This window comes from Notothenia coriiceps, unplaced genomic scaffold (assembly GCF_000735185.1).
Source record: "Notothenia coriiceps isolate Sejong01 unplaced genomic scaffold, NC01 NC01_scaffold00000339, whole genome shotgun sequence".
Taxonomy (NCBI): domain Eukaryota; kingdom Metazoa; phylum Chordata; class Actinopteri; order Perciformes; family Nototheniidae; genus Notothenia; species Notothenia coriiceps.
In genome coordinates, this window is record NW_011333040.1 from 22,574,004 (window position 1) to 22,601,698 (window position 27,695).

At 39.6% G+C, this 27,695-nt stretch overlaps 2 protein-coding genes across 2 annotated transcripts; both read left to right on the plus strand.

Annotated features, from left to right (window-relative positions):
- Positions 1–1,753: 1,753 nt before the first annotated feature.
- LOC104948864 (transient receptor potential cation channel subfamily M member 4-like) lies at positions 1,754–19,855 on the plus strand. Its single transcript, XM_010775097.1, has 28 exons — positions 1,754–1,991; positions 3,948–4,009; positions 4,121–4,298; positions 4,639–4,819; positions 6,419–6,588; positions 6,907–7,081; positions 7,950–8,014; positions 8,127–8,360; positions 9,370–9,472; positions 9,572–9,693; positions 10,151–10,444; positions 10,533–10,634; positions 10,739–10,867; positions 11,107–11,236; positions 12,066–12,211; positions 12,580–12,692; positions 12,781–12,897; positions 13,541–13,590; positions 13,674–13,912; positions 14,462–14,580; positions 15,376–15,508; positions 15,596–15,770; positions 15,950–16,115; positions 16,201–16,382; positions 16,846–16,978; positions 17,092–17,164; positions 19,215–19,308; positions 19,406–19,855. Exons 1-28 carry the CDS (start codon positions 1,932–1,934, stop codon positions 19,435–19,437), a joined length of 3,777 nt encoding a protein of 1,258 aa, XP_010773399.1. The 5' UTR covers positions 1,754–1,931; the 3' UTR covers positions 19,438–19,855.
- A 1,742-nt stretch (positions 19,856–21,597) lies between these two features.
- Positions 21,598–26,771, plus strand: LOC104948855 (sarcoplasmic reticulum histidine-rich calcium-binding protein). Its single transcript, XM_010775086.1, has 6 exons — positions 21,598–22,613; positions 25,151–25,251; positions 25,346–25,417; positions 25,507–25,561; positions 25,647–25,683; positions 25,775–26,771. The coding sequence occupies exons 1-6, from the start codon at positions 21,848–21,850 to the stop codon at positions 25,794–25,796; spliced, it is 1,053 nt and encodes a 350-aa protein (XP_010773388.1). The 5' UTR covers positions 21,598–21,847; the 3' UTR covers positions 25,797–26,771.
- The last annotated feature ends 924 nt before the right edge of the window (positions 26,772–27,695 follow it).

A 27,695-nucleotide genomic window follows, 5' to 3' on the forward strand; every position in this document is an offset into this window, starting at 1 on the left:
TACGTCCTCGGCGTGCACCCCGAGGATGCCATCTCGGGACATGCCAGCTTCACAACCTGGCTAACACTTTGTACCACATCGGCAAAACAAGTGGAAAAGAGGAGTCGAAAAGGGCCAATGACCCGCAGGGATTCGGCAGATAGGGCCAAGAGGAATGGCGGCACTTAAGGACTGATAACATGGAGAGTTCTCAACATATTCTCCATCTCTCTACAACCAAATATCTCTGATTCTGTTCTGACTGACTGGTACTTTATAAGGATGTATGCTCATTAACCAAAGAGAATGTGGATGTATTGAAATGCTTAATCATATTACTTTTTAAAATATAAATTCCTCATTATTTAAATACATTGTATAAAAAATATTTAATATAAAAAGTGTGTAATAATCTGCAAGGGTCTGGAGAAAAGTTGGAAAATTCACTTTGCATAGATCATTGATGCATCGATTAAAAAAGTCTTAAAATTGCCCTATTTATTTCTCTTTTGTTTTTTACCTGGATGACCACATTCATATTCTGCAAAAGGATACTGCCTTTTAAGGTGTATGGGAGATTGAATTATCTGTCCCACTTTCCATGCTGTAAATCCAGGCTGACCAGGCTGTGGTATTTTTAGGCAACCTTGACAGAAGCAAACTGCTCAATGCCCATGCACGTGGCTTCAGTTGTCCCGCCAGTTAAAGTATCGTCAACATAGGCTATGTGTCATCAGCAGAGGTGGAAAAGTACTCACATCCTTTACTCGAGTAAAAGTACAAATACCATAGTCTTAAATACTCCGTTACAAGTAGAAGTCTGACATGTGAAATGTTACTTAAGTAGAATTACAGAATTATCCGCTAAATGTACTTACAGTCAAAAGTGTTATATCATATTACGTTATCCTGTTTTTATCACCAACAAATACATCAGACAGTTTATAGATTTGTTATCTTCCCGGTCATCTGTATATTTTTCTTACTCTCTAATGCTGGTTTATTTACAGTATATTTCTGTTTTATGATGTTTATATTTTAGAATTGTTTATTTCTACTTTTTTTATTTGGTATTATGTAATGCTTTGCTTGGTTTTGTACTTTATTAATCCCAAATTGAGATTATTAAAGTAGGCTACATTTTATTTTATTTTTCTGAGGCTAACGTAGTTAAGTTTGATAATATTATTAAGGAATACAAATCCCTCTTTGCAATGTTTACCTGCCTCCTTAGGCTCATCAATCAAAACCATTCAACTAGAATAAATACAATATTAATACAAATTGATAACATGAAAATAAGATGTTATGTTCATTGTTTAAAGGTATTCTATTGGGAACTCGGTACTAGAAAGATCACACTGTTGAGATTTCATATCCGCCTAAAAGTACTTTTTATTTAAATTATCCGGAATATTTTATATTGTTTTGTTTATATTGTTTATTTTTGATATAATACTTTTCATTGTATTTTTAATTGTTAATTCTCTTATACCACTTTTTAAAGTATTTAAAGTATATAAAGTCTGAAACGGTCTGAACACACTTCTGCATGTGACGAAAGAATTTCCCAACCAATTGGCAGGAAATCTTAAAAGTTTCTTCAGGTTTCATCTCGCCTCCCTGGATGATAACAATGAGATTAACTCATGGTTTATAATCAGCTGCTCTCAGACAGTGGGGGTGACTGGCTCCTCCTGTTTTAAAGTTTTGAGGAAAATAGCAAATGGTGAGCCTCTTGTGAAACCACACCTTCACCTGTGTGTGGTGTGTCTGCTCCACACCTTGATTCCTCTCTGGCTGCTCAGAAATGTTTGGAAATGGCTCTTCCATAGCTTCAGGTTTATTCAACCCAGTATTTTAGCATACTCACTATAAAATGGGCAGACCGAAACTGTGAAGTCTTTCTTCTCCTTATATCTCCCACTGGGGCACATAGAAAGGAAAACACAATGAGAGACACAGGAGAAGGAGGAGGCGAAAATAAAATCGGCAAATCTGAGAAGGACCAGGTAGGCTCATAATCTCTCTGTTCCGGACGTGATTTCATGCACGTTTTTTTACGGTTACAGTTTAATAAAAGAGGAATTTAAGTGGAAGTTGTGATACAAGTTGTGGCTGGCTGTTATTCCCCGAGAGGCTCTGAGTCACAGTGACGCGAAGGGCAAACAGCAGAATCAGCTGGTCGAGCAGGAGCTAATACTCACGGTTTATGACGGACGCATGGACGACAGAAAGTAGCATTGCAGCTGTGTGTTTGTGTGTAAACAGACTCGCATTTTGTCGCAAATGTACCTAAAAAGCAGCTAGTGTGTGCTCATATCTGTTGATAGTTGTCAAACCGGCGGAAGTTAAGCTAGCTCACTTTGTTGCGGAAGAGAAATTACCGTTTAACATTTTAAAATGTAAAACACTGACGGCTAATTTGCCGGTTAGAGTAATTGACAGTTGTAAACAAGAGCTTCATAGGGTTGCTTTTTACCTACTTAATGTTACTTTAACTTTATTTACCCTATATCTGACTGTACAGGCAAAGATAAGAGTACGCCCCTTATTGTACTTTACTACCCAGCCTTTCACCAGCTAACATTACAGTACAGAGCCAACTAGTGGAAGAAGTATCAATACATTATTGTCAAAATACTTAATTAATAGTAAAAGTCTTACTTAAGAAAATTACAAAGTTATTATTAGCAAAATGTACTTAAATGTAATCATGTGCAGAACAATTGCCTTTATGTGTGTATATTATTATTTATATGTGTGACATCTCTAGATAATAGTGTTGCAATTAGCATGTTACTGTTGTAAACAAACAAAATTCTGAGTAAATGTCCTGCTATCAAAATGTTAATCAAGTAAAATAACACAAGTAGCCTATTTGGCACCAAAATGTACTTTAAGTACCAGAAGTAAAAGTACACATTCTGCAGATTGGCCCGTTTCAGAATAATGTATTATGTTTTGATTATAATTATTGATGCATTAAAGTGTTATCAAAGCTGGTGAAGGTGCAGCTGGTTTGAATGACTTTGCAGCTGCAGGGTAGCTTTGGAATGTTACTCCAGATGTGAAGTCGTATAGTGTTGTTTTGTATTTCAAAATATTAATCAAAATCTGCACCTATGCATTCTGGTGGGGTACAAGTACAAAGTAGCAACACATTTAAATACACCAAGTAAGTACTCGAGTATCTCAAAAATGTTCTTAAGTACTGTACATGAGTAAATCTACTTAGTTACTTTACACAACTCGTGCCACCTTTTGATAACTTTGTAAGTAAATGTACTAATACCACAGTCTTTACATACTCCATTACAAATAAAAGTCCTCATTTTAAAATGTTAATTAAGTAAAAGTACAGAAGTATTGTAAGCTATATCATAGCTTGAAGTTAAAGCCCAACAAACATAGCCGCTGTTAATACCGGGAGATAAACATTCAAACGATAAAACAAATATCTGTTCAGAATATAAGGATTTTGGCTCAGGTCTCACAACAAATATTTTCACTTGAAAGCACAGGTGTTAATAATAACAGAGCTGCATTCTCTTTAGGTGTGTCAGATCTCAGGTAAGTGATTGTGCCCAATGCTTCCCTTTCCAGTCCAGTGTGTAAAACGTGTCCAGTGGGGCCCCTGCAGAATGTAGCCTCCTGGATGCACAGAAGATACCTGTGTACAGTAGTGGCCTACGTGCCCACCACACACACTCGCACTCTTACACACACTTTAGAAACTTGGTCTGAAACTACAGCACCATGTCAGAATTCACAGCCAGGTGTTCAGACACAGAACCTCTCACCAGCTTATCACCATCTCTGAGCCAAAGTCAAAGTTCTCACTTTAACATTTTCCTACGCCCTACTGCCACATGGTTTCCAAGCATAAAAGGGTAGGGATAGAGTTCTTAAAATGGTTAAAGCCCATTTTTCATTTCAGTGTGTTAACCTTTTAAAAATGTTTTCAGAGTTGGATCCCCAAGATCATCAAGAAGAGAGTGTGCACCACCTTTGTAGAAGATTCTCTCAGGTACTTTGAACTCTGTCCGGCACATTCCTCTGTGACAGCAATGTCTATTTATTGTGGCGATGCGTCAGGATGATCATTTTTTCACATGCGTTATCCTCTCACCTCTCTCAGTAATGGCGCGCGGTGTCAGTGCGGGGGTGCGAGAGATGATCACGGCTCTGTGGCTCTTGGAGACTACTTCAGCACAGCGATTGTCAATCGCTGGGTCAGCGCCCAGCACTCCTCTGAATATCCCACTGATGCCTTTGGGGAGTTGCAGTTTGCAGGAGCCAGCAAGAGGCACAGCTATGTGGGTGGCTTTTTGCTCAGTTCTGTTCTCTGAATGGCTCATTTAATGTTTGTCTCTATATTTTTAGATTTTATGACCAAATCTATTCTGTTTTAAGACTATTAAGATTCCAATGCACCTACTCTGCAGTTATCAGTACTTGTTTCCCCTTTATCTTTAAGCTACTGCTGCACCTGAACACAAAGGGATCACATATCTTTACTGATAAGCTGCATTACCATTTGACCACATAGGACAGTTATAATACAATCAAGCACACATTTTATAATTAAATTAAAGTCAAATTTGTGTTTTATCCTCTACCCGTTTCAATGTTTTTTGTCTCTCTTTGGGATATCAGTACCTGCGTCTGTCATGGGACACCCAAGCGTCTATGGTCTACACCCTGATGACGGCTCACTGGGGTCTTTCTCCTCCTAACCTGGTGGTCTCTATAGTGGGTGGAGAAGGCAGGACAAAGGTGAAGACTTGGGTACGAGAAGTCCTCCGGCAGGGACTGGTGAAAGCCTCACAAAGCACAGGTAAACATTGTGAAAGCCAAATGAACTTTGAAGTGGCTAAACTGCAAACACTGCTATGAAGGTGGGTCATAGGTTACAGCCCAGTTAAACCCATACACACTTTCATCACTGTGACTTTAAAATTCCTTGGGAAGCGATTTGTCTACAGCCAGCATATGATGTCATCATTTACAGACTGGTCCCCTTCACATGTAAAATAATTGTTTTGATGGGTGTGCCCTAAATTCAGGAAATCTGCATCTTGCATTTAATATTGCATTGTTTCCTCAATAGTGCATAACATGTTTGAAAACAATCTTACATTTAATCTTAATATTTCCCCTTGCCTTAAACTTAACTTACCACCTTTCATTGGTTAATTCATTCATCAATTTTTAGCTGCTTTTCCAGTTTGCTTAATATAGTTCAACATAGTTCAACATGTCAGCAGGAATTATTGTTTTTACAGATGGGAATTGCTTAAGAAACCTGATATATGATTCTGGGCCATACCATCTTCACTGGTTCATCATAATACTTACTTACCTATTATACTGTGTATTTGGTTTTCAAAAAGGTCTTAAATTAACTAAATTAACCGTGAAGAATGCCTGAATTTGCCTAATTTCTTTTTTTGCCCTTATAAAACAAATGCTTCTAACGGCATTTAACTTCATATGTCTAACCTTTATAGCCGTATGTAACTTTGTTTAAGTCTTTTTTTGCCCACCTCTTTTACATTTTAATCTCAACATTTTCATTAAAGATTAAAACATTAAAATCAGCATCATTTCATTATTTTGTAATGTAGATAGAGAGAGATGCACATTAAGTCCTTTAAAATGTGTAAACATTTCTAAGTAACAATCTATTCATGGATTTTCTTGAATGACACAGAAATACTCATGGTGCTTTAAAAACGCAGCTGTTACAAAATGTAGTAGCAGTACAATCTAGGACTCCCTGGGGGGGATCCTAATTTGGTACGACAATGGCCGTTTCCTCCTCACTCCTGTGCCAGATGCAGGTGGCAAACAGCGATACTGATCTCCTGTCACCGAGGTCACTTTAAAAAGAGGTCTCCAAACACATTGTTCATACACAACACTGTGTAGATGTGTGTGTACCAACAAGGACTGTTGACATGGACATAAAATATCAAAACAGTAGTAAACATTATGTAATAAATATATATTTAGCAAAGTAAACATAGATGTTAAAAATGTGTTGAGGCTGTTTATATATGTATCTCCGTGGTAGTAGCTTTTGATGTGTTTTCTTTTCCATGTTAACTTTTATTTTTTAAGGTTCCAATGGTTAGATGTTGTTACTTAGCATTTTACATGATAAAACACTAACAGTGTCTTATGTTTCTTGAGTATAAATGACTGTCCATCTCAAATAGATTAGATGAATCCTAATCAAGAATATGTAAGTTTATTTACAATTAATCTTAAGGCTTTTGTAAATAGGTCTTGGTCATTTACCTGATAGTCAAGAGGTACAAATGTTAGCTTTAAACAGCAATTTCTTATGACATTTCTCTTTCTCTTAAGAAGTTACAGCTACCACACAGTTTCTGGTTTCTTCTCCCCTTCACTGTTTGTCTGCTCTTCCCAGGAGCGTGGATCCTGACGGCCGGCCTGCGTGAAGGCGTGGGCAGATGTGTTGGAGAGGCGGTGAGGGATCATGCCACCGCAGCCTCGTCTGTGTCCCTCAACAAGGTGGTGGCGCTGGGTATCGCTCCCTGGGGCTTCGTCCACAACCGAGAGCAGCTGGTCAACCCTCAGGTTTTACAAATCTGCACTAATTATTCTAAATGAGGAAAAGACTAGGTCCCAAGTTTGGGGTTGAATTATTTTCTCTATTACCACCAGACCTTGTCATTAAGGGAAGATGTTGTTCAGCTTTACTTGTCAAAAGTAGAAGAACTGTAGCGTATATTCTTCATTATCTTGGTTCCCAATTGTATTGCTTTGTTTCTTTTACTGTGATTCTATGTCTTATGTTGGAATCTAGTAAACACGGGCCTCTAACGCACATCAGATATTGACTTTATTCAAAGACACCTTGCTATATCCTAACTTCCTTGTTTCTTGCTCTTGCAGGGCAGCTTTCCCGCTAAGTACTACGTCCAGAACACGTCCCGGGACTCCTGTTGCCTGGACAACAACTACCAGGCCTTCCTGCTGGTGGACGACGGGAGTGTTGAGCGCAGGCAAGAGACTGGATTCAGAGCCAAACTGGAGGACTACATCTCCCATCAGCGCACAGGCATCTGGGGTGAGAGATTATATGATCAAATATAATGTTTGGTATTATACGTAGTATCAGGAAAATAAAGTTTTTTTCCCTTCTTCACTTAAAATGTGACACCAATGACTGAAAGAAGTGTACCTTAAACTGTATTTCCTCTGTTGTTTTATTTCCTTCCTACTGAATTGCTGGTACAACTGGTTTTGGAGAACCATGCATGAGGAATGATGATGATGGATTATCTTGAATCCTGAATAAATAGTAGACTTTCAGCTTTTCTTCTACTGCTATTATCTCTAATTGTCCTTGTACTAATGTTTCAGTAGTGTAAAGAAAACGGCACAAGGCTCTTTTACCCATGAACAAGTCCTTGCTCATCCATCACCTCTTGTGTTGATCTTTCATTCATGAATGTGTTGAAAAAATGATCCTTCGTTAACTGTAGAATGAAATCCTTTGCATGTCACTGCAGGAATCTCAGTCACAGCTGTTAAACATGTATGGTCAAGCAGAGATTTAGGCAAAATATTTAACGGCGTGCTCCCTCTGTGTTGTTGCCTCTTACGTTACAAGGAAAATATGCTTAGTTTGTGCCAAGTCCTGCATTCAGGATCTAATGTCTGCATTAAAGTGAAGTCTGCATAAACAAAGAATTTAGATAGATAGATAAGTACTTTATTGATCCCAATTTGGGAAATGTTTTTGTGACAGCAGCATAACAGACAAGGCAATGAACATACAAGAAATAAAGAAACTAGAAATAAACAATCCAACATATTTCTGAAATATAAATAAAATAGCGTTAAAAAGTAAAAACATATCCATGTGGAAAATATACATGTGGAAATAAATGTACCAATGCACTGAAGGAATTAAAATGTTTGTGTTTCTGTAGGCAGCGGCAGCATCGACATCCCAGTCCTATGTATGCTGATATCAGGGGAGGCAAGCAAGCTGGAGGTACAGATGCTGCTTTTTACATAGAATAAATCATTTCAAAAGCACAATTTACTTTTATTAGGGCTTTTGTATTCCATCAATATTTTTGTTTTCTTTTTCTACTTTCCACCAGAGAGTGGACCTCTCTCTGAAGACCTCCATGCCCTGGCTGGTGCTGGCTGGCTCTGGAGGGCTGGCTGACTTCCTGAGCGACGTCCTGGAGAACCTGTCCTCTGCCCCCACCGCCCAGTCCTCCTCAGAGGGGGACGGCGAGGCGGGGCCCAGCGTGGATCTGAAAGACAGAGTGGCAGAACGGGTTAAGAAGCACTTCCCCTCTGAAGCGGAGACGGAGAAACTAGTCGAGCGGGTAAGTGCTGAAGCATGTTGTCATTGTGTTCAGGAAGGAACTGTTTTTTCAGCGGCTACTGGCTCAGATTGCCGTGACATTTAACTTTTAAATTCATGGCGTCCTGGTGACACCTTGACCTTTATTTTTAATGCTACAGTATAAGGTCGAGATTTCAATATTACTCCCACAGGATATATCAGCATTCCAATAAATATGCATACTCCCAAGTGGCAACGTATTTTCTCTTGTACCATAACCCCCAGGGAAAGCTAACATGTTAAGCTCTGCTGCAGCTGCTAAGGCTCTAAGAAAAACAGCCACATGATTTATTTGTTGCTCATGTCATCCAACACTTTATAATAGTTGCATTTAATGAACAATTATTGAGCCTCTACGGAGCCTGTAGACTAATAAGAGGATTATTCCTGTAACAAAACAGACTGAAATAGGATTAGTTGCATCTGTCTAGCCAATAATGTTTAAAATAAAAATGCCTTTAGTGATCCTCCCAACTCTTCAGGACATAATCTGATCAAAATCACTCTTATACATGTTTGGACATTTCCAAAATGCATTGTAAAAAGCCGGGAAGTATCTTAGCTGCTCTCTATTTTAAATCAACGTCACCTCCTCTCCACTACCAACACACCCTCCTAATCGCTGCAGTTTTATCATCAACAGCCCATGCTGCATTCAAAGACTGTGGCTGGTTATTGACTCATTTATTAGTGCCTTCATGATTATTTAATCAATAAATATAACAGATGTGTCTACTCCCTGCCTGTTTAACTAGGGACTTATTTGATACCCACTGTTAATCAATGGCTACATATTACTGTTGATGCTTGACTCCAAATGCCCTCATAAAATCTTTAAATGCCAATACTCAGCGGCGAGTCCATTCGACGAGATCATGGCTTTGACAGTTCCCTTTGTCACCCAATCTTTCTTCTTCACTGTCTGCATGTCCGTCTCTTGCTCAGTATCACTATTAAACTCAAATGTGTTTCTTGTCTCCATATTCCAGGCTCTGAGCATCTACCAAAACAGACACTTAATTACAATCTACCATGGAGAGCAGGAGAGCCCCAATGAATTTGACACTGTCCTGCTCAAGGCACTGGTGGGAGGTACAAGCAACTCGTTTTAAATTATGAAAAATGTCTGTTTTTAAGTGGCAACACGTCTTTTATTTTTGATGTTTTGTGGTGTGATTCTGTGTTTCTCAGCCAGTAAGCATCGAGCGTCTGTTGATGACAGTCCTTACAATGAAGAGCTGAAGCTAGCGGTCACATGGAACAGGGTCGACATCGCCAAGAGTGAGCTCTTCAATGGAGACATCCATTGGAGGGTGAGAGGGAGGGGGGAGGCATCACATGAGATGAGAAATACTACCACTCTAAAATGTATTATGTGTGTTCTGTATTAGGGCACAACTAATAGAAATGTAATCGCAATAGCAAAATTGGTTGCTGTAATTTTGAAATTGCAGAAGGCATAATATTAGACATACTACAAATCGTATTCTTCAGACTTAATTTTGTTTATCTTTGTTTGGTACAGATCCTTTTAAAGGAATCTCGCCATGCGGATTTTAAAAATATCTTTCAATAATGATGATTTTGTAAAAATGTCTCCACTATTGTAAATCATATCGTAATCACAATTAGTTTTTTTTTTCTAACTTACTGTATGCAGCCTTATTTTGAAGCCCTTTTGGTAATTACAGCACTTAAGTTCTACTCTGCAATGAAATTGGTACGCATTAAGTATTGACCTTATATTGAAACCTTTTCCCAATCAATTAGTATGAAGACTTGGAAGACTCCATGACAGACGCCCTGGTCAACGACAAGCCTCAGTTTGTGCGCCTCTTCACGGAGAATGGCCTCAACATTCTGGACTACCTGACGTATGGCCGGCTGGAGAACCTCTACCGCTCCGTGGCCGACGGGACTGTGCTTTACTATCTGCTTCAGCGCCATCTAGTGGAGCGGCTGGGGTATGCAGCCCCTGCACCCACATTAAACCTGCAGGACTCCACTAAAGGTGCAGCAGAGAACGTATACAGTGGCAGAGTGACGGATATCAGCCTTTTTGAGGTTTGTTTCTTCTGATTATAGACACAGGCCAGAACAATGAAAACAGAACTTGTGTTGTTTACACTTTAATCTTTTGTTCTCTCCTCAGGTTGCAAGGGTCCTGGAACTGTTGATGGGTGATGTCTGCCAGCCGTTTTACTACGAAGCCTTGGGATTGGAACAGATCTCATCCAAGAGGAGAGCTCTTAGGGTAGCTTTGCTTAATAAGTAGACGGATATCAAAGTTAATAAACAAATGACGTGGACTTGCAATTATTCTGACACCCCTCCCCTGCTTCCTTTCAACCATCCCAGCGGGCCAGTAAGGTGCTGCGAGGAGACTGCTTGTATCGGGACAAGCGCTGTCTCTTCCCCTGGGCTTCGCTGTTCATCTGGTCTGTCCTACAGAACCGCAGCGAGATGTCCACATTCTTCTGGGAGATGGTAAGACTTTGAAGACATATAAAGCAATAATGTGTTTCTTTTTTAAATAAGCACTTGATAATCTAATCATCTGCATTCTTCTGGTGCCATCAGACCCAGAGCTTGATTAGTAAATATCATTTTTCTAACCACCTGAGTGATACAGAAGAAAAAAATTCATGAACATCCCCTTTCTTAGCAAACATATTGTATCATTGAAAGTTTTTGTATGACCTGAGTTTCCTTGCTGTCTCTCTCAGGCAGGGGAGTCGGTGCTGAGTGCTCTGAGTGGCTGTAAGATCCTGAGGGAAATGTCCAAGCTGGAGGCCGAGGCTGAGACCAAACTGTCCATGAAAGAGCTGGCCCAGAGGTTTGAGAACCTGGCACACGGTGAGAGCATGAAATAGTCCTCATATGGACAACTATTTATATATATATTTATAAAACGGATAAGTCAAATCAAGCAATCTGATTGGTTCTTAGCCGTGATATACTGAGCGTATACCACGGGTAGAATTGTAAGTTACTTTTCACAACAAGTCAGTATCCCTCCGCGTCTGTGCAGGCAGTTTGCTTTTCATACTGGAACAAGAAAGCAGCGGAGAAGTAACGGGGTTTGCTTTTCATACTGGAACAAGAAAGACTGGAACAAGAAAGCTTCGCGTCGGGCCGAACCACGCCCCTTAGCTGTGATATAATGAGCATATACCACGGCCTGTCGTGAGCTATTGCTTAAATATACTGTAGTCTGAGTGTGAGCGTACAGGAGAGTGACAAAGTGACGGGAAGAAAATGTGGAAGTTGATGAAAAAGACAGATTTTTGAGTTTTGATTTTTTCAAACTACACATCAGTCTGATCTTTTTTAATCACAATATTGCATGTTGGTAATGCCAGAGGTATGATTGTTTGACACCTTGTCGTAGTCTCGTCTAATTCATGAGAAACAAAAAGTCACATATTTATTTAATGAAATGAACACTATCATGAACCTTCAATCCACTAATGTTTGAGAAAACGTGTAGCAATGATGGTCAGACATAGTTATTTTTTAGCTGTCTGCTTTTTAGGAATTAATTGTTTTGTTGCCTGTGGAAATGGGTCGTTTTTTTACAAAGCAATACACATCCTGTTTATAATGATTGACTTTTTGTCAGAATAACTTTCTTGCTGAATTTCACTTTTCTAAATGAAGCTCTGTCTGCGCTCTCTCTTCTCAGACGTCTTCAGCTCTTGCTATCGGAGCGATGAGAGTCGCTCCTTCACGCTGCTGATTAGGAAATCTCCAGTTTGGGGGGGCACCACCTGCTTACAGATGGGCATGGGCGCTGATGCACGACTTTTCTTCAGCCATGACGGAGTGCAGGTACGTCACTGTTTTCAAAGCTGTGTGACTAACATATCAAAGAAGACATTGGAACCAAGTCAAGGGCTTTATTGAAGCAGTTTAACAAGGTATCTGTTATGCTATAAACGTTTGATACTGTAACTTGCTAACTTCACTTCCCGAGAATAATTAAATAGATCAAACCTTGTTTCCATACAATGTTTTAACTGAAATAGTCTTCTCTTCTTTAACATTATTAAAATGATTGCAAATAACATCACTTGAAAAGGAAGGAATAATGGGAATAATGATAATGGAATTTTAATTTAATAAAAACAAAACACAGCCCCTTTTTATATTGAGAAATACATTGCAGTCGGTGAAAATGCTCTACATTTCTCCTCCAGTCTCTGATGTCTCAGATCTGGTGGGGTGACATGAAGAGGAGCACAGAGGTGTGGAAGCTCCTGCTCGCCTTCTTCTGCCCCTTCCTCTGCTACACCAACCTCATCCCCTTCAGGTAAAACCCAAATTAGTATCATTATAGTTAGTCATTCAGAATTGTCAGATTTCCGCACTGATCCTTTACTTCATGCTCTACCTCACAGGAAACAGAATGACCCGCACCAGGAGGACGAGGGGAAGCCTAGCGATGACGGACCGGGCCGGGACAGCGACAGCCTCTATGGCGCCACCGTCTTCTCTTTCTCAGACATCAAGCACATGTAAAACTCTAACATGTTCATAATTTTATCATTTAAAGGGGACCTATCATGCAAAATGCACTTTTGTACGTCTTTGATACATGAATATGTGTCCCCGGTGTGTCAGGGAACTCACCAAGTGTCAGAAAACACAACCCTCTCTCTTTTCCTCCATACCCAAATCTCTAAAAACGGGGCTGCAACGGATCTGATACAGACCGATCCATATTTAAAATATCTCTGACGTCAGAAACGAGGAGCTCCGCCTACAGTATATGGCCAACTCTCCACCAATCAGGAGGAGACAGCCACGGCCATTGCCGTTCGAAAGCGCTGGAGACGCTGTAGTACATATGACAGGCATGTAGGTGGCGCTGTAGTCAGCCACAAAAGCAGCGAAGAAGACTTCTCAGATTCAGCCCTTGCAAAAACAGGGCTATAAAAGAGCAAATGAGGCATGGCTAAAATGCATGATCTGTTTGGTATTTTGAAAAAAAAACTTCACAGACATGTTTTATATAGGTATAGCCCTACAATATATGTTTCAAATATAGCATGATAGGTCCACTTTAAGGAAAAGGGACCACATTGCTTTATTGGTTTGTTCTAGGAGGAATTTCCTTTTGTCTATTGATTTTTTTAAAACATCTTGTTATTGTAACAGTGAAGCTGACACGCAAGGATCACACACTCCAAGGACCGCAACCATCAAAGGTGAGCTGTCTTTTAACGCAATGCCTCTTGCAAAATAAAAATGAGACAAACTACTTAACAATGGCCGATGACCTTCCCTACAGGCATACCCCAGACTCGCAGACCTCCAAAGCGTCCGTTCATCGTGTCAAGATGGCGTCAGTTCTGGTTCGCTCCTGTCACCGCATTCTTGGGCAATGTTATCATGTACTTCCTGTTCCTCCTGCTCTTTTCCTACGTGCTGCTGGTGGACTTTCTGCCCCCGCCTCCCGCTGGTCCAGCCATCACTGAGTATGTGTTGTACTTCTGGGTATTCACCATCGTGTGTGAGGAGTTCCGAGAGGTGAGTGCAGACAGATCCTAGTTATACCAAATGAACGCCTCCAGATTTACCTCCCCTCTCGCTATCACTGCCTTGCTCTTTATTCATCCATGGCCTTTCCCCAACCAGGATAGTGTTGTGTGGCACTGTTGTTGTTGTTGTTGTTGTTGTTGTACAGAATGGGTCAAAGCTTCATTTATGGTGTCCAACTTTTCAGAAAAGGAGAAAAGCTAGTGTTTTCTTCCAGATATAAAGCTATAAGGACACTCAGTCTTATAGAAACAAGTCCTTGTTTTCCCCTCTCCTTTTCATTACATTTAAAAACCAAATTTTTATTGAAGCTTTGACTGTAAAAAAAAAAGTGTATTAGGTACAGCTCTAGCAGCTCAGATTGATCCACTTACCGTTAACAGAGGTCGATTTTCACCAGATTTCAGTACACACAGAATATGACAAAGTGTGTTGGATTAGAGTCTCACGTTACCTCTAAAGAGTTTTTCAGTATTTGGCACTATCTGGTGATTTTGTGATGACAGCCCTATTTCATCTACGCTCGATGTTCTCCCATAGACGTTCTTTTTGGGGACAATGAAGACTCTGCGTCAGAAGATCAGAGTGTACATTCAGGATGTGTGGAACAAGTGTGACCTCGTCGCCATCGTGCTCTTCATCGTAGGAGTAATCCTCAGGTATAGACACTTCAAACGTATTATATAAGTATACGCAAAGTTTAAACATTATTATATATATATCTCATTTATGACCGAACTCTACACTATTAGTAAAATTGTCCACGAGTTTTCATATTACAGAATTACAAAGAGATTAATAATGTTTTAATTATTGTGTTTTAAGACTCTTATTCTCAATGGCCTGGACCCTTCAAAACAGAGCAGTGTGTTGTGATACATGTGACAATGTCAAAGAGTAGACGTATGCACAGTTTAACCTAATGAGATAGGGCTGCTCGCAAAAATCATAATCTCGATTATTTGGGTCAATAATTGTAATTGCGATTTATTAAATGCGATTATTCATTGACTTTGAAAACATCCATTTATTGGAGAAAAAAAGTGTGAACAGTATGTTTTTAACAGTTGATTACCCTGAACTTTAAGTATAATTCAACTGAAAAACCAAAAAAAAAAAAATTATTAAAAAAAATGATAATATTAACAAAAAAATAATCGTTTTATTTCGATTACGTTGTTTTTGTAATCGTTGCCAGCCATAATCGTAATCGCGATTTTAAAATACGATTAATTGAATTGATTAATAATGAGATTTATGTTTATAAAAGTTAGAGTTGGTTACAGTTATAATTAGGGAACTTAATGCAGTTGCTAACCAAACTGGACATAAATCAAACAACATGACAACATGTCTCCTGTCCTGAGTCTCGTGAATTCAATCTGCAGTCACTCTTACATTTCTCCCACTGGATGGTGCTGTTACCTAACTGTATTTTCTTCACTGTGTTTTAGGATGTTCGACTGGTCCTATGAGTTAGGCCGCGACATCCTGTGCGTGGACTACATGGTCTTCACTCTGCGTCTCATTCACATCTTTGCCATTCACAGACAGATGGGACCAAAGATCATCATTGTTGGCAAGATGGTGAGAAACAATCCCAAACGTTGACATCATATCAACCTTACTTAGCAGGATGTTTGATGGAAATCCATTTTATTTTTGCTTTTTCAGATGAAGGACATCTTCTTCTTCCTGTTCTTCCTCATGGTGTGGCTCATGGCATACGGAGTAGCCAATCAGGCTTTGCTGTACTCCTACGACCCCAGCTTGGAGCGCATCTTTCGCCGGGTTTTCTACAGGCCGTACTTGCACATCTTTGGACAGATTCCTGTGGAAGAGATGGATGGTAAATGAGTTTGTTTGTGTGTCATGCAGCTGATCAAAAGTATTACAATATTAAAGTTTGAAACCGGTTTAAGAAGGAAGTATGTATCTGAACTTTTGTTCCACATCCATTGCAGCTTTTTAAACTTCACGGTACAAAAGTAGTTTTAAACCTTCCTTTTATTTTTTTGTCAATCTCAGTGGGGAAGGCCTGGGACATGCCTTGCACACACAACGTGACATTGATTAAGATGGGCGACGAGCCCTGCAGGACGACGTCTAGCAACTGGCTGGTCGTTATTCTGCTGATTGTTTATCTACTGGTCACCAACATCCTGCTCATCAACCTGCTCATCGCCATGTTCAGGTAAGAAGATGGCTGTCCATCAGTCTGTCTCTGTAGCTCCACAAGCACAACATGGTTTAACTCTGCTCTCCTTCTGTCCACCCAGCCACACCTTCTCTGAAGTGCAGGGTAACAGTGACATCTACTGGAAGTTCCAGCGCTACAACCTGATCGTTCAGTACCACTCCCGTCCTTCCCTGGCTCCTCCGTTCATCATCCTCTCTCACATCAATCTCTTTATCAAGAGGGTAATCCGCAGGGTGCCTTCCATCAAGATCTACCACTTTGGTAGGTATTTCAACTGCAATCTTAAAGGGATAGTTTGGATGTTTTGAGGCAGGGAGGTACTTATCCAGTCCATGTATTAACTACAGTTTGGAGAAGCAGACCTTATAGGCTCACAAGCAAAGCATCGCCTTCCATCTACTAAAATACACTGATTATAGATATAAACCTCATTCTATCCCTTCAAAACATATAGAATATCCTTTCAAGTGAGTCTAATTAATATAAAAAATTGTTTCCCAAATGCACCAACACATTTGACTCCCAGTTGGCTGCCTTTTAATTTAGATTTATGTTTCCCAAATGCACCAACACATTTGACTCCCAGTTGGCTGCCTTTTAAAAACTGCCTTTTCACCCCAATTTAGTCACTTTCCTCGAATCGTGTCATGTAACAGGACTGTGTCATTGTAACTCCAACATCATCTTCAACTTGTAAGCAAAAAATCCTTCTGTTTTCTATTAGTATTGCAGTTAAAAGGGAAAGCAGCCAACAGGCTCATGACGTGGGAAACCATTCAGAAGGAGGACTTCCTGACCGCCCAGAACAAGATCCAGAAGAGCAGTGACAGTGAGAGGCTCAAACAGATGTCTGTCAAGTGAGCATACCTCCCTATACCAACACTATGGCAATGTAATTATTTATGTCATGCTCCATAATACATAATCAGTAATAACATAACGGTGAATGTGTCCTTTTTTTTCTTTTTAGAGTGGATGGTGTACTTAAACACATGAGTGAAGGCAGAGACTTCGACCACAGGCTGAGGGCTCTGGAGAATGAGGTGAAATGATAGCACCTTTTTAAAGTATTGACTCTCACTGAGATTATTATTCTGTACCATTTGTGTTGTTTTTGATACTTTCACATCATGTCTTGCACTCAGTCAACTTATCCTATACAAAGGTAACATAAATGTCAGCCAGCTAGATATAGCAGGGCAGGATGATATGCATCCCGACAACTAGAACACCATGTTTTGATATTGATATCACAATATGCATTATTTCATATGTGAGGAAAATCACACATATTTTTTAAAGGAATAGTTTGCCAATTTGGAAAATAGTCTTATTTGCTAATTGCTGAGAGTTAGATGACAGTATTTATTCTACTTTTGTTTGTACGTTAAATATGAAGCTACTGCAACTAACTGGGTTTGCTTAGCATTACGAGGGCAGCTAGTGTAAAGTGTAAAAATGCACAGTTTTCTCTTGGGGTTTTATGACCCGGTATGTCTTGGTTTGAACCAATAATTTCCCTGAGTCTCCGTTGGTTGAGGGACTTTTTTGTATCGTTTTCTGTACAGATAAAAAAAAAAAGAAGATAGGTGTAAATCTAGTGAGCTGGTGCTGGTTTCTAGATTTCCGTTTTAGAAAGAGCCAGGCTAGCTGTTTCCACTTGCTACCAGTCTTTATGCTAAGCTAAGCTAACTGGCTGCTTGCGATAGCTTCATATTTAACAGGTTGGTATGAGGTTTCCCAAAATGTCAAACTATTACTTTCAGTTAAGGTTCAAATGGGACTGCATGATATCAACTAGAACCCTCGTTTCTTTTGTAATGATCTGCTTGCATAATTACATACATGCCAACCTTTCCGAATCCAAAAGAGGTAGGTTTGCGCGAGGCAAATGCGCACGCCCAAATTAGGTAATCAGAAGAAATGGAACCCCACTAATTACATGTATAAACCATGTATTTAACATATATTGCATAATTTCATGCTGTTTGGTAAACAGTGACATCAACGACATGTTTTGTATGTAAAATGCCCGAAAAGTAAAAGAATGGGAGATAAATATCCCAAAGTCTCCACATTTTATTATATTTTTAATGTGTTTCTGGTCCTCTTTCTATAGAGACAGTGTAGATGTGTCAGGATGTAGAACTCTTGTGTGAACATTGGATAAAGCCAGGTTCATATTCTTCTTTCATGTTGTAGACATATTAGAGTCAAAGGTTTGCACAGAGCGAAATATCTTTGTGTTGAGCCATAAATCAGAAAATACTGCAATAAAAAAAGTAATTTCCTGCATGTTTTTGCAGTGTGATATAAATAATGTACAGGCTTTCAGATTGCTGTAGTTCACTAAACAGAGACATTAACGACATGTTTGGTGTTGAAAATGTCAGAAAAAGTGAAAGAATGGGAGATAAATATCCCCAAATCTCAAATGATATCCCCAAATCTGATTATATTTTTTGTGTGTTTGTGGTCCTCTTTCATTTGAGACACTGTAGGTGAAGGATGCTTCAGGAAAAGACCAAACACTGGATGTCTTTCAGTCGCCAATATGTGTTTTCGAGACACTGATATTAACGGGGAAACCCTGCAGGACTCAAATGCCTCGTCTCTGTTCCCTTAAACTAATTTGGGAGTGATTACCCATCAGCCTCGGAGGTAACGCTTTTCTATAGCGTTACCCCCGGTCTGCACGTTGTTTCTCTTTCAGAAACACAGAGGACTGTTTGTATGATGCGATCACAGACACGGTGCAAACGGTGTGCGCCAAAAGTCGAGTCCCGTGTCTATGGAGTGTCATTTTTATTTGTTATACTTTGGGAAGATTGAAAATCGGCAGGGAAAGTCAGCTAAGTCGGTAGGCGGTAGAAACATGTCAAAAGCGGTAGACTACCGTCCAAATCGGTAGGGTTGGCAGGTATGTAATTAAGGCGAAATCACACACATGCAAAATGACCAGGAAACTTCAACATGTAGCCTTAGATAACTTCATGGTATTCCCAAATAATAGATCCTCACCTCAGGTGTGTACTGCATGTAAACACACAGATTTTCTCTCTTCTGATCTCTTCTTCTGATCTTTCATCTCAGATGGAGTACTGCTCGAGTGCTCTCAGCTGGATTGTGGATACTTTGGCACAAGGCAGCACGTTCAAACCTCCTCGGCCTCCTCCTACAACAAGAGGTACAAAATCACAGCATACATTTTTCTTCTTAGATTATTTCCTGTTGGTTTTTGCCTTAAGTCATTCATGTTTAACTTACCGTGTTCTGTTTCACAGAGGCGTTCCCCTCCTCTTCCCACACTGCCTGATCCAGCCTTGGTGATGCCTTCACTTGCTCAGGGTCGATAAAAGACAAGTGTTTTTACTTTGGCTGCTCCCATGCTTCCCACTGCCATGTTCATCACTGGACTCACTTCAAGTAGTTTAATTGTTCTGAACTGGAGTGTAGTAGCACTTGTTACATTATTCCAATTACAAAGTAAATTATATGTATTTAAGATGTAGCATGACATATTGTCTGTATTTTGTTTGTCAATGCTATCATGTTTTTATTCCTGGAATACTGTTTCAAAGGTTTTTATATGGGGTTTTACTGCAATATTAAAACTACAATAGGACACATTACTGTTTAATACTTTTATGTTCGGGAAAACTTAAATGTTGAATCACGTTTTTGTATTGCAACATTATTTTATTATGTTCAATAAATTGTAAAAAATGGTATAAGGAGTCAACTATGCTAACGGATTAACCCTTTAGGGGGACATTTTGTGACATACAGTACACGACATCCACTCTCAAGAGCTAGCATAGATAGTTAGCTTTAGCACAAATACTTTAAACAAAATGGCAACAGCTACCCTGACTCAAGACACATGTTAATCAGTGTCAGTTACAGACTGAACTATTCCTTGAGCTACACTCTCTGGAGCGACGCGTCAGGTCAAAGGTCAAACATTGAACTACTGGATAATCCCATGAATCACTGAGGGAAATTGTGACTTAAACATAAGAGTGAGGTAGTTTGATATACTGTAGATAGAAGGGGATATGTAAGTGTGAAAGGTGTACGTGGTGCTGAGTTTCAGATTGCCGGAGCTCTATTGAAGGTCACATAGTGGAGCAGGGCTATTGAAGGAGGCTTCACTGTAAATAGCCGGCTGGGCCACCTGTCAATCGCAGCAGCGGGTCGCACAGAGAGAGGCAGTGTCATCACTTTCTGTCCCCCCCCCCCCCTCTCATGTGCAGACATGAACCCATGTATGTGAGCATGTGTGTCACGGTTCAGTTTCTGAGTAGGCTACATTTGATGCTTCCTTTTACACACGATCTGCAACGCAATTAACACAAACTGTCCTTACTGTTTCTTATCTGCATAAGGAAAACCCGTAATAATCATTCTGTTCTTAAAACATAAAGAATTTCTTGGGAATGGCAGTTGCTGCACATGTGCAGACCGCCATCATATCCATTTCTGTCTATTTACATCCATTTCATACATCATCCTGACATGTTCTCTGCTAAGGGACAGGCAAGCAAATATCGACTCTCTGATGAGACTGTGTCTGATAGGTGTTAGTTTAACCCCATAAGCCAACAGAAAAGGGATTATTACTTACTAATATTACAATCATTTGTGTTATCACTTTCATGAGACCATAGTTTAAAATAATCTATTTGTGCAATGGAGCTTTGTGCAAATGCAGTCCTGAGTTTCAGCCAGGTTTATTTATAGATTCAATTAAAGAAAGGGAGTGTATGAATGCCCCTGATTACACCTCCCACAGCTTTAATAGAGAATAATCAGGGAAAGTCAAAGCCTTTGGAGAGTGTAAATACAATTTGTTGCCTGCATGAGTCTAATTTTTTCAAGATTCAAGGTTTTATTGTGATGTGCACATTAGCTACAGTGTATATATGGCAATGATAAACTTAAGTCCCAGGCTTATCCAGCAGTACAACATGAATATATATAGGACATAAAACAGATGAAATAGTGCAAGAGAATGTTTTGAGATGTGCAAGTAAATACAAATAAAATAGAACTGTAGTATCTTTTTATGGTATATTTTATAAATGTATTCTTTATTGGACTGCTTTTGTGCTGGGGGATTTACAGACAGACTGAAAGTACATTTCAACAACTGAAAAAAAAATATATATACTCAAAGTTAAATAAATAACAGTGTGCATATATACCCATAGATGTAAGTAAAGATTATCTCCCGAATAGCTGTAGCACTTGAAATGAAGACCTAATCCACTTCAATTGGATTATTTAATATTGGTAAACGATCTGCTCCTTCCGCTTCATTTTCTTATGTTCTTTTACCCCTTACCCCCCTCCCTCCCGCGGTACAACCCCCCCCTGTCTCCCCTAAGCACACACCCACCTCTCTAATACACTGGGTTAAGGGCATCAGGAGCATTCTTCCCACCCATGTGCCCCTGTCACTCAGGCACATATGCTACTCCACCACACACCCAGTTGTGTTTCCACTGTGTTCCAGGCACAAGGCTGGCACTCTGCTCTGTTGGTCTGTTGAGCTGAACCATATCCTCGCACCACCTGCAACTCTCTCACCTTTCCTGTGGATTTAATGTTTTTTAAGTGTTAAAAACTCAGATTTTTGTATATTTTGGTGGAGGAAACAGGGTCAGGAGACTTGTGGATTTTTTGTTCAGAAGTAGCTCCAAACCTTTTGAGTTTTTTCCAAAATGTCTCCTGTGAAAGGCTGGATGGTGGGGCTCCTGCTGGTCCTCCTCTGCCCGTCTCAGACCCCTCTCTCTGGGGGGGTGAGTGCCCATGAGGTGGGGGAGGCAGGGGAAGGCCTCTACGCCAGATATGTGGAGGCGGTGGTAGCTGAAGAGGGAGAAACTGCTGAGGGTGATGATGGCGCGGGTGATGAAGAGGAACATCTAACGGAAGATGACGATGAGGAAGAGTCGGATGAACAGGAGGAGGATGAGGATGAGGAGGAGGAGGAGGAGGAAGAGGTGGCAGCTGAGGAAGATGAGGAAGAGGATGAGGCGGAAGAGGAGACTGCTGAGGAGGCAGAGGAGGAGGAAGAGGAGACTGCTGAGGAGGCAGAGGAGGAGGAAGAGGAGACTGCTGAGGAAGCAGAGGAGGAGGAGGAGGAGGAAGAAGAGGTCGCAGAGGAGGCTGCTGATGAGGAGGAGGACGATGACGAAGAGGAGACTGCTGAAGATGAAGCAGAGGAGGAAGAACAGGCTACTGAGGAGGACGATGATGATGATGATGATGATGATGATGATGAGGAGGAGGAGGAGGAGGAGGATGTGGAGGCCGCAGCTGATGATGACGACGAAGAGGATGCAGCAGAGGAGGAGGAGGAGGCATCTGAAGAGGCAGAGGAAGCCAGCGATGATGATGATGAGGAAGAGTTGGCTGAGGAAGAGGAGGCTGATGAGGATGATGAAGATGATGAGGAATACGCTGCAACTGAAGTAGAGGAAGATGACGGTATTCCCCTTTTTTTTTTACTACATTTTATAATATATTCATAGATTATCAAAATACTACCACTAAACGTGTGTCATTTAATATAAAGTATAACACTTCAGAGGGGAAGGAAGTACTTAGATTATTATTGTTATAATTAAGTGAAAGTAGCAACATTACAGTGTGAACAATAGTCCATCCTTCACAGTACTTAAGTAAATGTACTTCCTGGACCCTTTAATGCCTCCTAACTCCACAGTCCCTTTGACATTGTAGTCTTTCTGCAGTCACCGTAGGAACGCTGTCACATAACGGCCCTAAAATAGAGTCGCTTATCGGTGAAGTAGCTGGCACCCAGCAGGGTCCAAACCTTTCATGCCTTTTGTTGAACCACTGTGTTTATTTTAAGATGCAAAAATAATTACTGGTGTAGTGCGTACGTTTAAAAAAACTAAGAAGAAGGACTGTCTCAAGGTCTTTCGGTGTTCATGCTTTAATATTTACAACAACAAAATATGTATCCCCAACTCCAACCTGCATCAGTATTACTAATTAGTAATGGGAACAGTTTTCCTTATTTCTTACTTGAGTTATAAGTACTTTGTCATTTCATGATAATTCTTCTAAATGAATCAATTTACAATTTGGCCTTAAAAATGTCACAAAAATAGTAAAACGTGTATTTAGTTCAAGGTGACGTATAATTGTTGTTATTGTTTTGTCAGCCCAATACCAAAGACAATCAGTTAACATAATATGAAACAGAGAAAAGCAGGACATCGTATCTTAAAGGCTGAAAGATGAAAAAAGTTCTGCCATTTTTAAATGAAAAACATTTGTAAAGATGAATCCATTATCAAAAAAAAGTTGTTGACATGTTTCTGTCGATTGACTAAAGCATTTGGGTATTAATAGATAGCAGCTTTACCAAATGCTCTTAAACAAAATACTTATCCTCACGAATGAGCTTTTATAATGATTCAATATCATCTGTATGGAAACAAGACATATCCACAACCTGATGCTCATGCATGAAATGCTCGCTAAACGATACTTGAAGTTTTGTTTGTTTTTTGTTCAGAAACACATAACATAACCACCAATCTTGATGCAGGTCCCCTACATATGGTACATAATGAGCTGTGACCAAGATACACAAATACACACCAAGCAGGATTTAGCAATGTAAGAAGAGTCTGCAGCCATGCTAGCAGTTCTGTGCGTCTACTCCAGCCAAATGCAAATGTTTTGTCAGCGTTAATACTTGCATGCTCATGTTTAGAACATATAGTGTTTTTAATGTACGCGGTGTCAGTTGAGCGTCCAAACATGCTATTATTAACCAGAGAACACTCCACACAAATCAGCATACTGCCAAGGCCCATAGGAATGCCACTAGTTTTGTAGGTACTTGGTCATAAATCAAAGTGTTGGACTAACTTAAATATTAACCTCATGATGATTCAAGAGTACAAGAACAGTCAAGAGATCAAAGTGTTTACAGTTTCTTCTCTAGGATCACACATTTATTTTTCTGGATGGAAACTAAAGGGATCACCAAAGTCGGTAGAATTCATCCTCTGGGGATAATGAATAACTGAATGAACTCTCTCTGTATGCAAGCTACTTATGCAGTCTTTATTAGATTTATCTCCTGGATTACCTTAATCTTTGACCTATCACAAATAAGTTTCTTATCAATTTCAATGGGAAAGTTTGGGGTAGATGTAGGGGTCAAACATACGAAGGAGGCCGATACTAGTGTTGTGTGTAAAACAAAAAACAACCCTGACTTGTTTAAACTTGGAAAGTTAACTACCACACATAACATGTAACATGCTTATATTAACCAACAATATTGGATTTCTAAACACAACCATATGTTTTAAACTGATCCAAATGTCCTAGAGACCTTGAAACGATATTGGCAGTGCAGTTTTGTTCTATGGGTACACCATTTTTATTAGGGTTTTAAAGGGTAGACTTATTGGCCGAGATACAGTACACACAGCAAAAGCCTATAGCTAGCCTATCATGCTATATTTGAATAATATAGTGTAGGACCATACCTATATAAGGCATATTTATACTTTTTATTTTTCAAAATACCAAACAGATCATGCATTTTAGCCATTCCTCATTTCGCTCAATTTAACACTGTCTTTTCATGGGCTGATTATGTGAGAACAGCACCATCCACAGGCCTGGCATATGTACTACAGCGTCTCCAGCACTTTCGAACGGCAATGTCCCTGGCTGTCCCCTCCTGATTGGTGGAGTTGGCCCAATAGCCGTAGCGCCACTTCTGTGACGTCATAAAAGTGTTCAAATCTGGATCAGTCTGTATCAGATCCGTTGCAGCCCCTTTTTAAGAGATTTGGGTATGGAGGAAAATAGAGAGGGTTGTGTTTTCTGACACTTGGTGAGTTCCCTGGAACAACGGGGACACATATTCATGTAGAAAAGACGTACAAAAGTGCATTTTGCATGATAGGTCACCTTTAATCTAATATGTATTGGCCCAGCTAATTTGCTGTGACTCTGTTAACTCTATGCAGATGAAGTCAATGACGCAGTAAATGAAACGATTGAAGAGCCCGCCACCGACCTGCTGCAGTACCGCTCCGGCTCTCTGTGCAGTGTGTGCACCATCTGTGAGGTAAGAGACTTCAATGGATCTCATGACGAAATAACTTCTAGAGAAATAGAAACAGATAATAACTGTACGTTGTGTGTCTTCCTTCCTCTTTCAGCACTGCTCTACAGACTGTGAAAAATGCCCGTGTGAAGATGACGATGAGTCGGATCACTGTGAGCAGTGCCAAGTAAGTCTTCACTGTGCAGTGTGCAAAACACTCTCAATAACACACATTAAAGGAAACAATTGGGATAAACTTTATTTTTTTTGTTCCAGGATTGCTCATCTTGCTACATCTGCCCCTTACTGTGCGACACGATCTGCTCACCAGGTAAACACTGAGAAATACTCATTATGCTTGTATAGTTCAATCTTTAAGCAACTTCTTAAATGTTGCATGTGTTGGATTGTTTCAGGTGGCCTTGTTGATGAGCTTACTGGGACTCTCTTTCAGTAAGACTTCACACAACACATTTACATGTATTGTGCATATACTATGTCATTATGTAGTTGAGTTTACTCATGCTATGATCTTGTTTTGCAGGAGCGTTTCCTCTCTACTCTGAGTAACCTGCAGGCTGCTCCCTCTAACGCCACCTTGTGGTAAAGTGACGTACTGCGCCCAGGACTGGAGCTGTCCGGCTGTGCAAACCTCTCCAGCAACATGAGAGCTGACAGAAAAACAGAAACACATTAAGGTTTTAACTCTTGTTTAGATTTTTTATTAACTAGTCATTTGGGCTGCAAATAAGAGTCTCTTTTCCTTTTCTTTATTTAATGAAGTGCCTAATGTAATAATTAATTGCTAAGGCTATTATATAATTTGTTGAGAATCTTATTTTGTAGAAACCTTTTTGTAAAACAGTTTTAGTTGAGCAACAATGTGAATACGTTTATTTTAGTGGCTGTATGAATGCACCAGAAAGATGACAGTCCATTTATTGTTACAGAATAATTTCATATATACGTGTTGATACAAAAACATGTTATTCATTTTAACAAATTCTTATGTGATAATTAATGTCTCTTAACTGTTCAATTTGGTTCCGACATTTACACCACAGGCACAGTTCATATTACATTTAGCTGTTTTTGCTATATTAACTTTTGGTTTTTTATTTCACATTGGTTATTTAGTTGTTTTTTTTTTTTAGCATATACTCATGACTATTCAAACTGCAGTTAGTGCCTAATTGAACAATGTTAATAGGGCCTCACAGTTTTAACTCACAACTGTGCATAAATTAAAGTTTTTCCACCTAATTTATGGGAATTACCTGTCGGAAATGTGAAATGATTAATTGGAGTAAATTGGGTTTAGTAGGTGACTTTTGGTCGATAGTTTGAATGTATTTTATTATAGTATACTCTATAGAATTAAAAGGCAAAATCGATGACTGTTTCCTAAATAAATTACTTCTATTCACCCTTTAACCTTTTCATCCTTCTTTTAAAAATAATCTGACAGGCCTGGGTTGCGTTCCAATAGTCCATTTAGTTTAGGAACCTTCCTAACCAAGTGAAATGACCCGGAAGTACGTCAGTGGTAGCCATGTTAAGTGCCGTTCCAATTCTCCAAATGAAAGGAAAGGAGGTTTCAAACTTCCTTTATAACCTCCTTTAGCTTAGGAACCACTGGACCTCCCTTGACGAAAGGAGAGGAGAAAATGCTACCCCACAATGCATTGCAGCCGCAGCATTTGCCGTCACTAAACAGTCGGCCGTTCACGGAAACAACCGATTATGACCGAGAAATTATATCATGAGTGTTACGGTGCTTATTAAGCATTTTAAAACGTATGTGGTAAGTTGCCAAAGTGCTTTGTTCTGAACGTTCATCAGTATTATAATCAAAAAGAGAAATATGAACGTTAGGTTTTACTGAAATGATCAAATAAAGTCAACATTTCAATCTTTACTGAGCTGTGTGGAGTTTGTTCAACTTTTAAAAGATGTTTGAATAGTGATATACACAATGATAGATGTTAAGGACTAACGTTTATAATAAATACATTTGTATTGATTTTAAGATCTTTTCATAGTTCATACAATCATACGTATTGGGATTGTTTGTATTAATGTGGACCGGAGGGAGAGGGTGACGAGTATAAGTTTCACTTTCCTTTTTTATTTCAATTCTAACTTTGGTCATGAACAATATTCTCTGTTGTCCACATTCATAAAGCATAAAACAACAGCATCAGAGCACGGTGCAGAGTCTCTAGATGAGTTTACAGTAGTCCCTCCTTCTTATTATACATCCATGTTGTAGTCCGCTATAGAAAACTGTAGTTTCCATAGTTTCCCCACAGCAGCAGACGCACATTCATGACGTCCGCTGGCGCATCATAAACATGTCAGATAGTGAAAGTGCATTCGGATTCTCTAAAGTACAGCGGTCTCTTCTCCTAAGTCCTTTTGAATTCTCCTATCCACTATCCCTTAACCCCGTGACGTTTCACTCA

Coding starts and splice junctions, on each gene's coding strand:
- LOC104948864 (XM_010775097.1), top strand. CDS start 1,932: ATGAGAGACACAGGAGAAGGAGGAGGCGAAAATAAAATCGGCAAATCT. Junction 8,015..8,126: donor GGGAGGCAAGCAAGCTGGAG/GTACAGATGCTG, acceptor ACTTTCCACCAG/AGAGTGGACCTCTCTCTGAA. Junction 12,693..12,780: donor ACCAACCTCATCCCCTTCAG/GTAAAACCCAAA, acceptor TCTACCTCACAG/GAAACAGAATGACCCGCACC.
- LOC104948855 (XM_010775086.1), top strand. CDS start 21,848: ATGTCTCCTGTGAAAGGCTGGATGGTGGGGCTCCTGCTGGTCCTCCTC. Junction 25,252..25,345: donor GTGTGTGCACCATCTGTGAG/GTAAGAGACTTC, acceptor TTCCTCTTTCAG/CACTGCTCTACAGACTGTGA. Junction 25,562..25,646: donor CGACACGATCTGCTCACCAG/GTAAACACTGAG, acceptor GGATTGTTTCAG/GTGGCCTTGTTGATGAGCTT.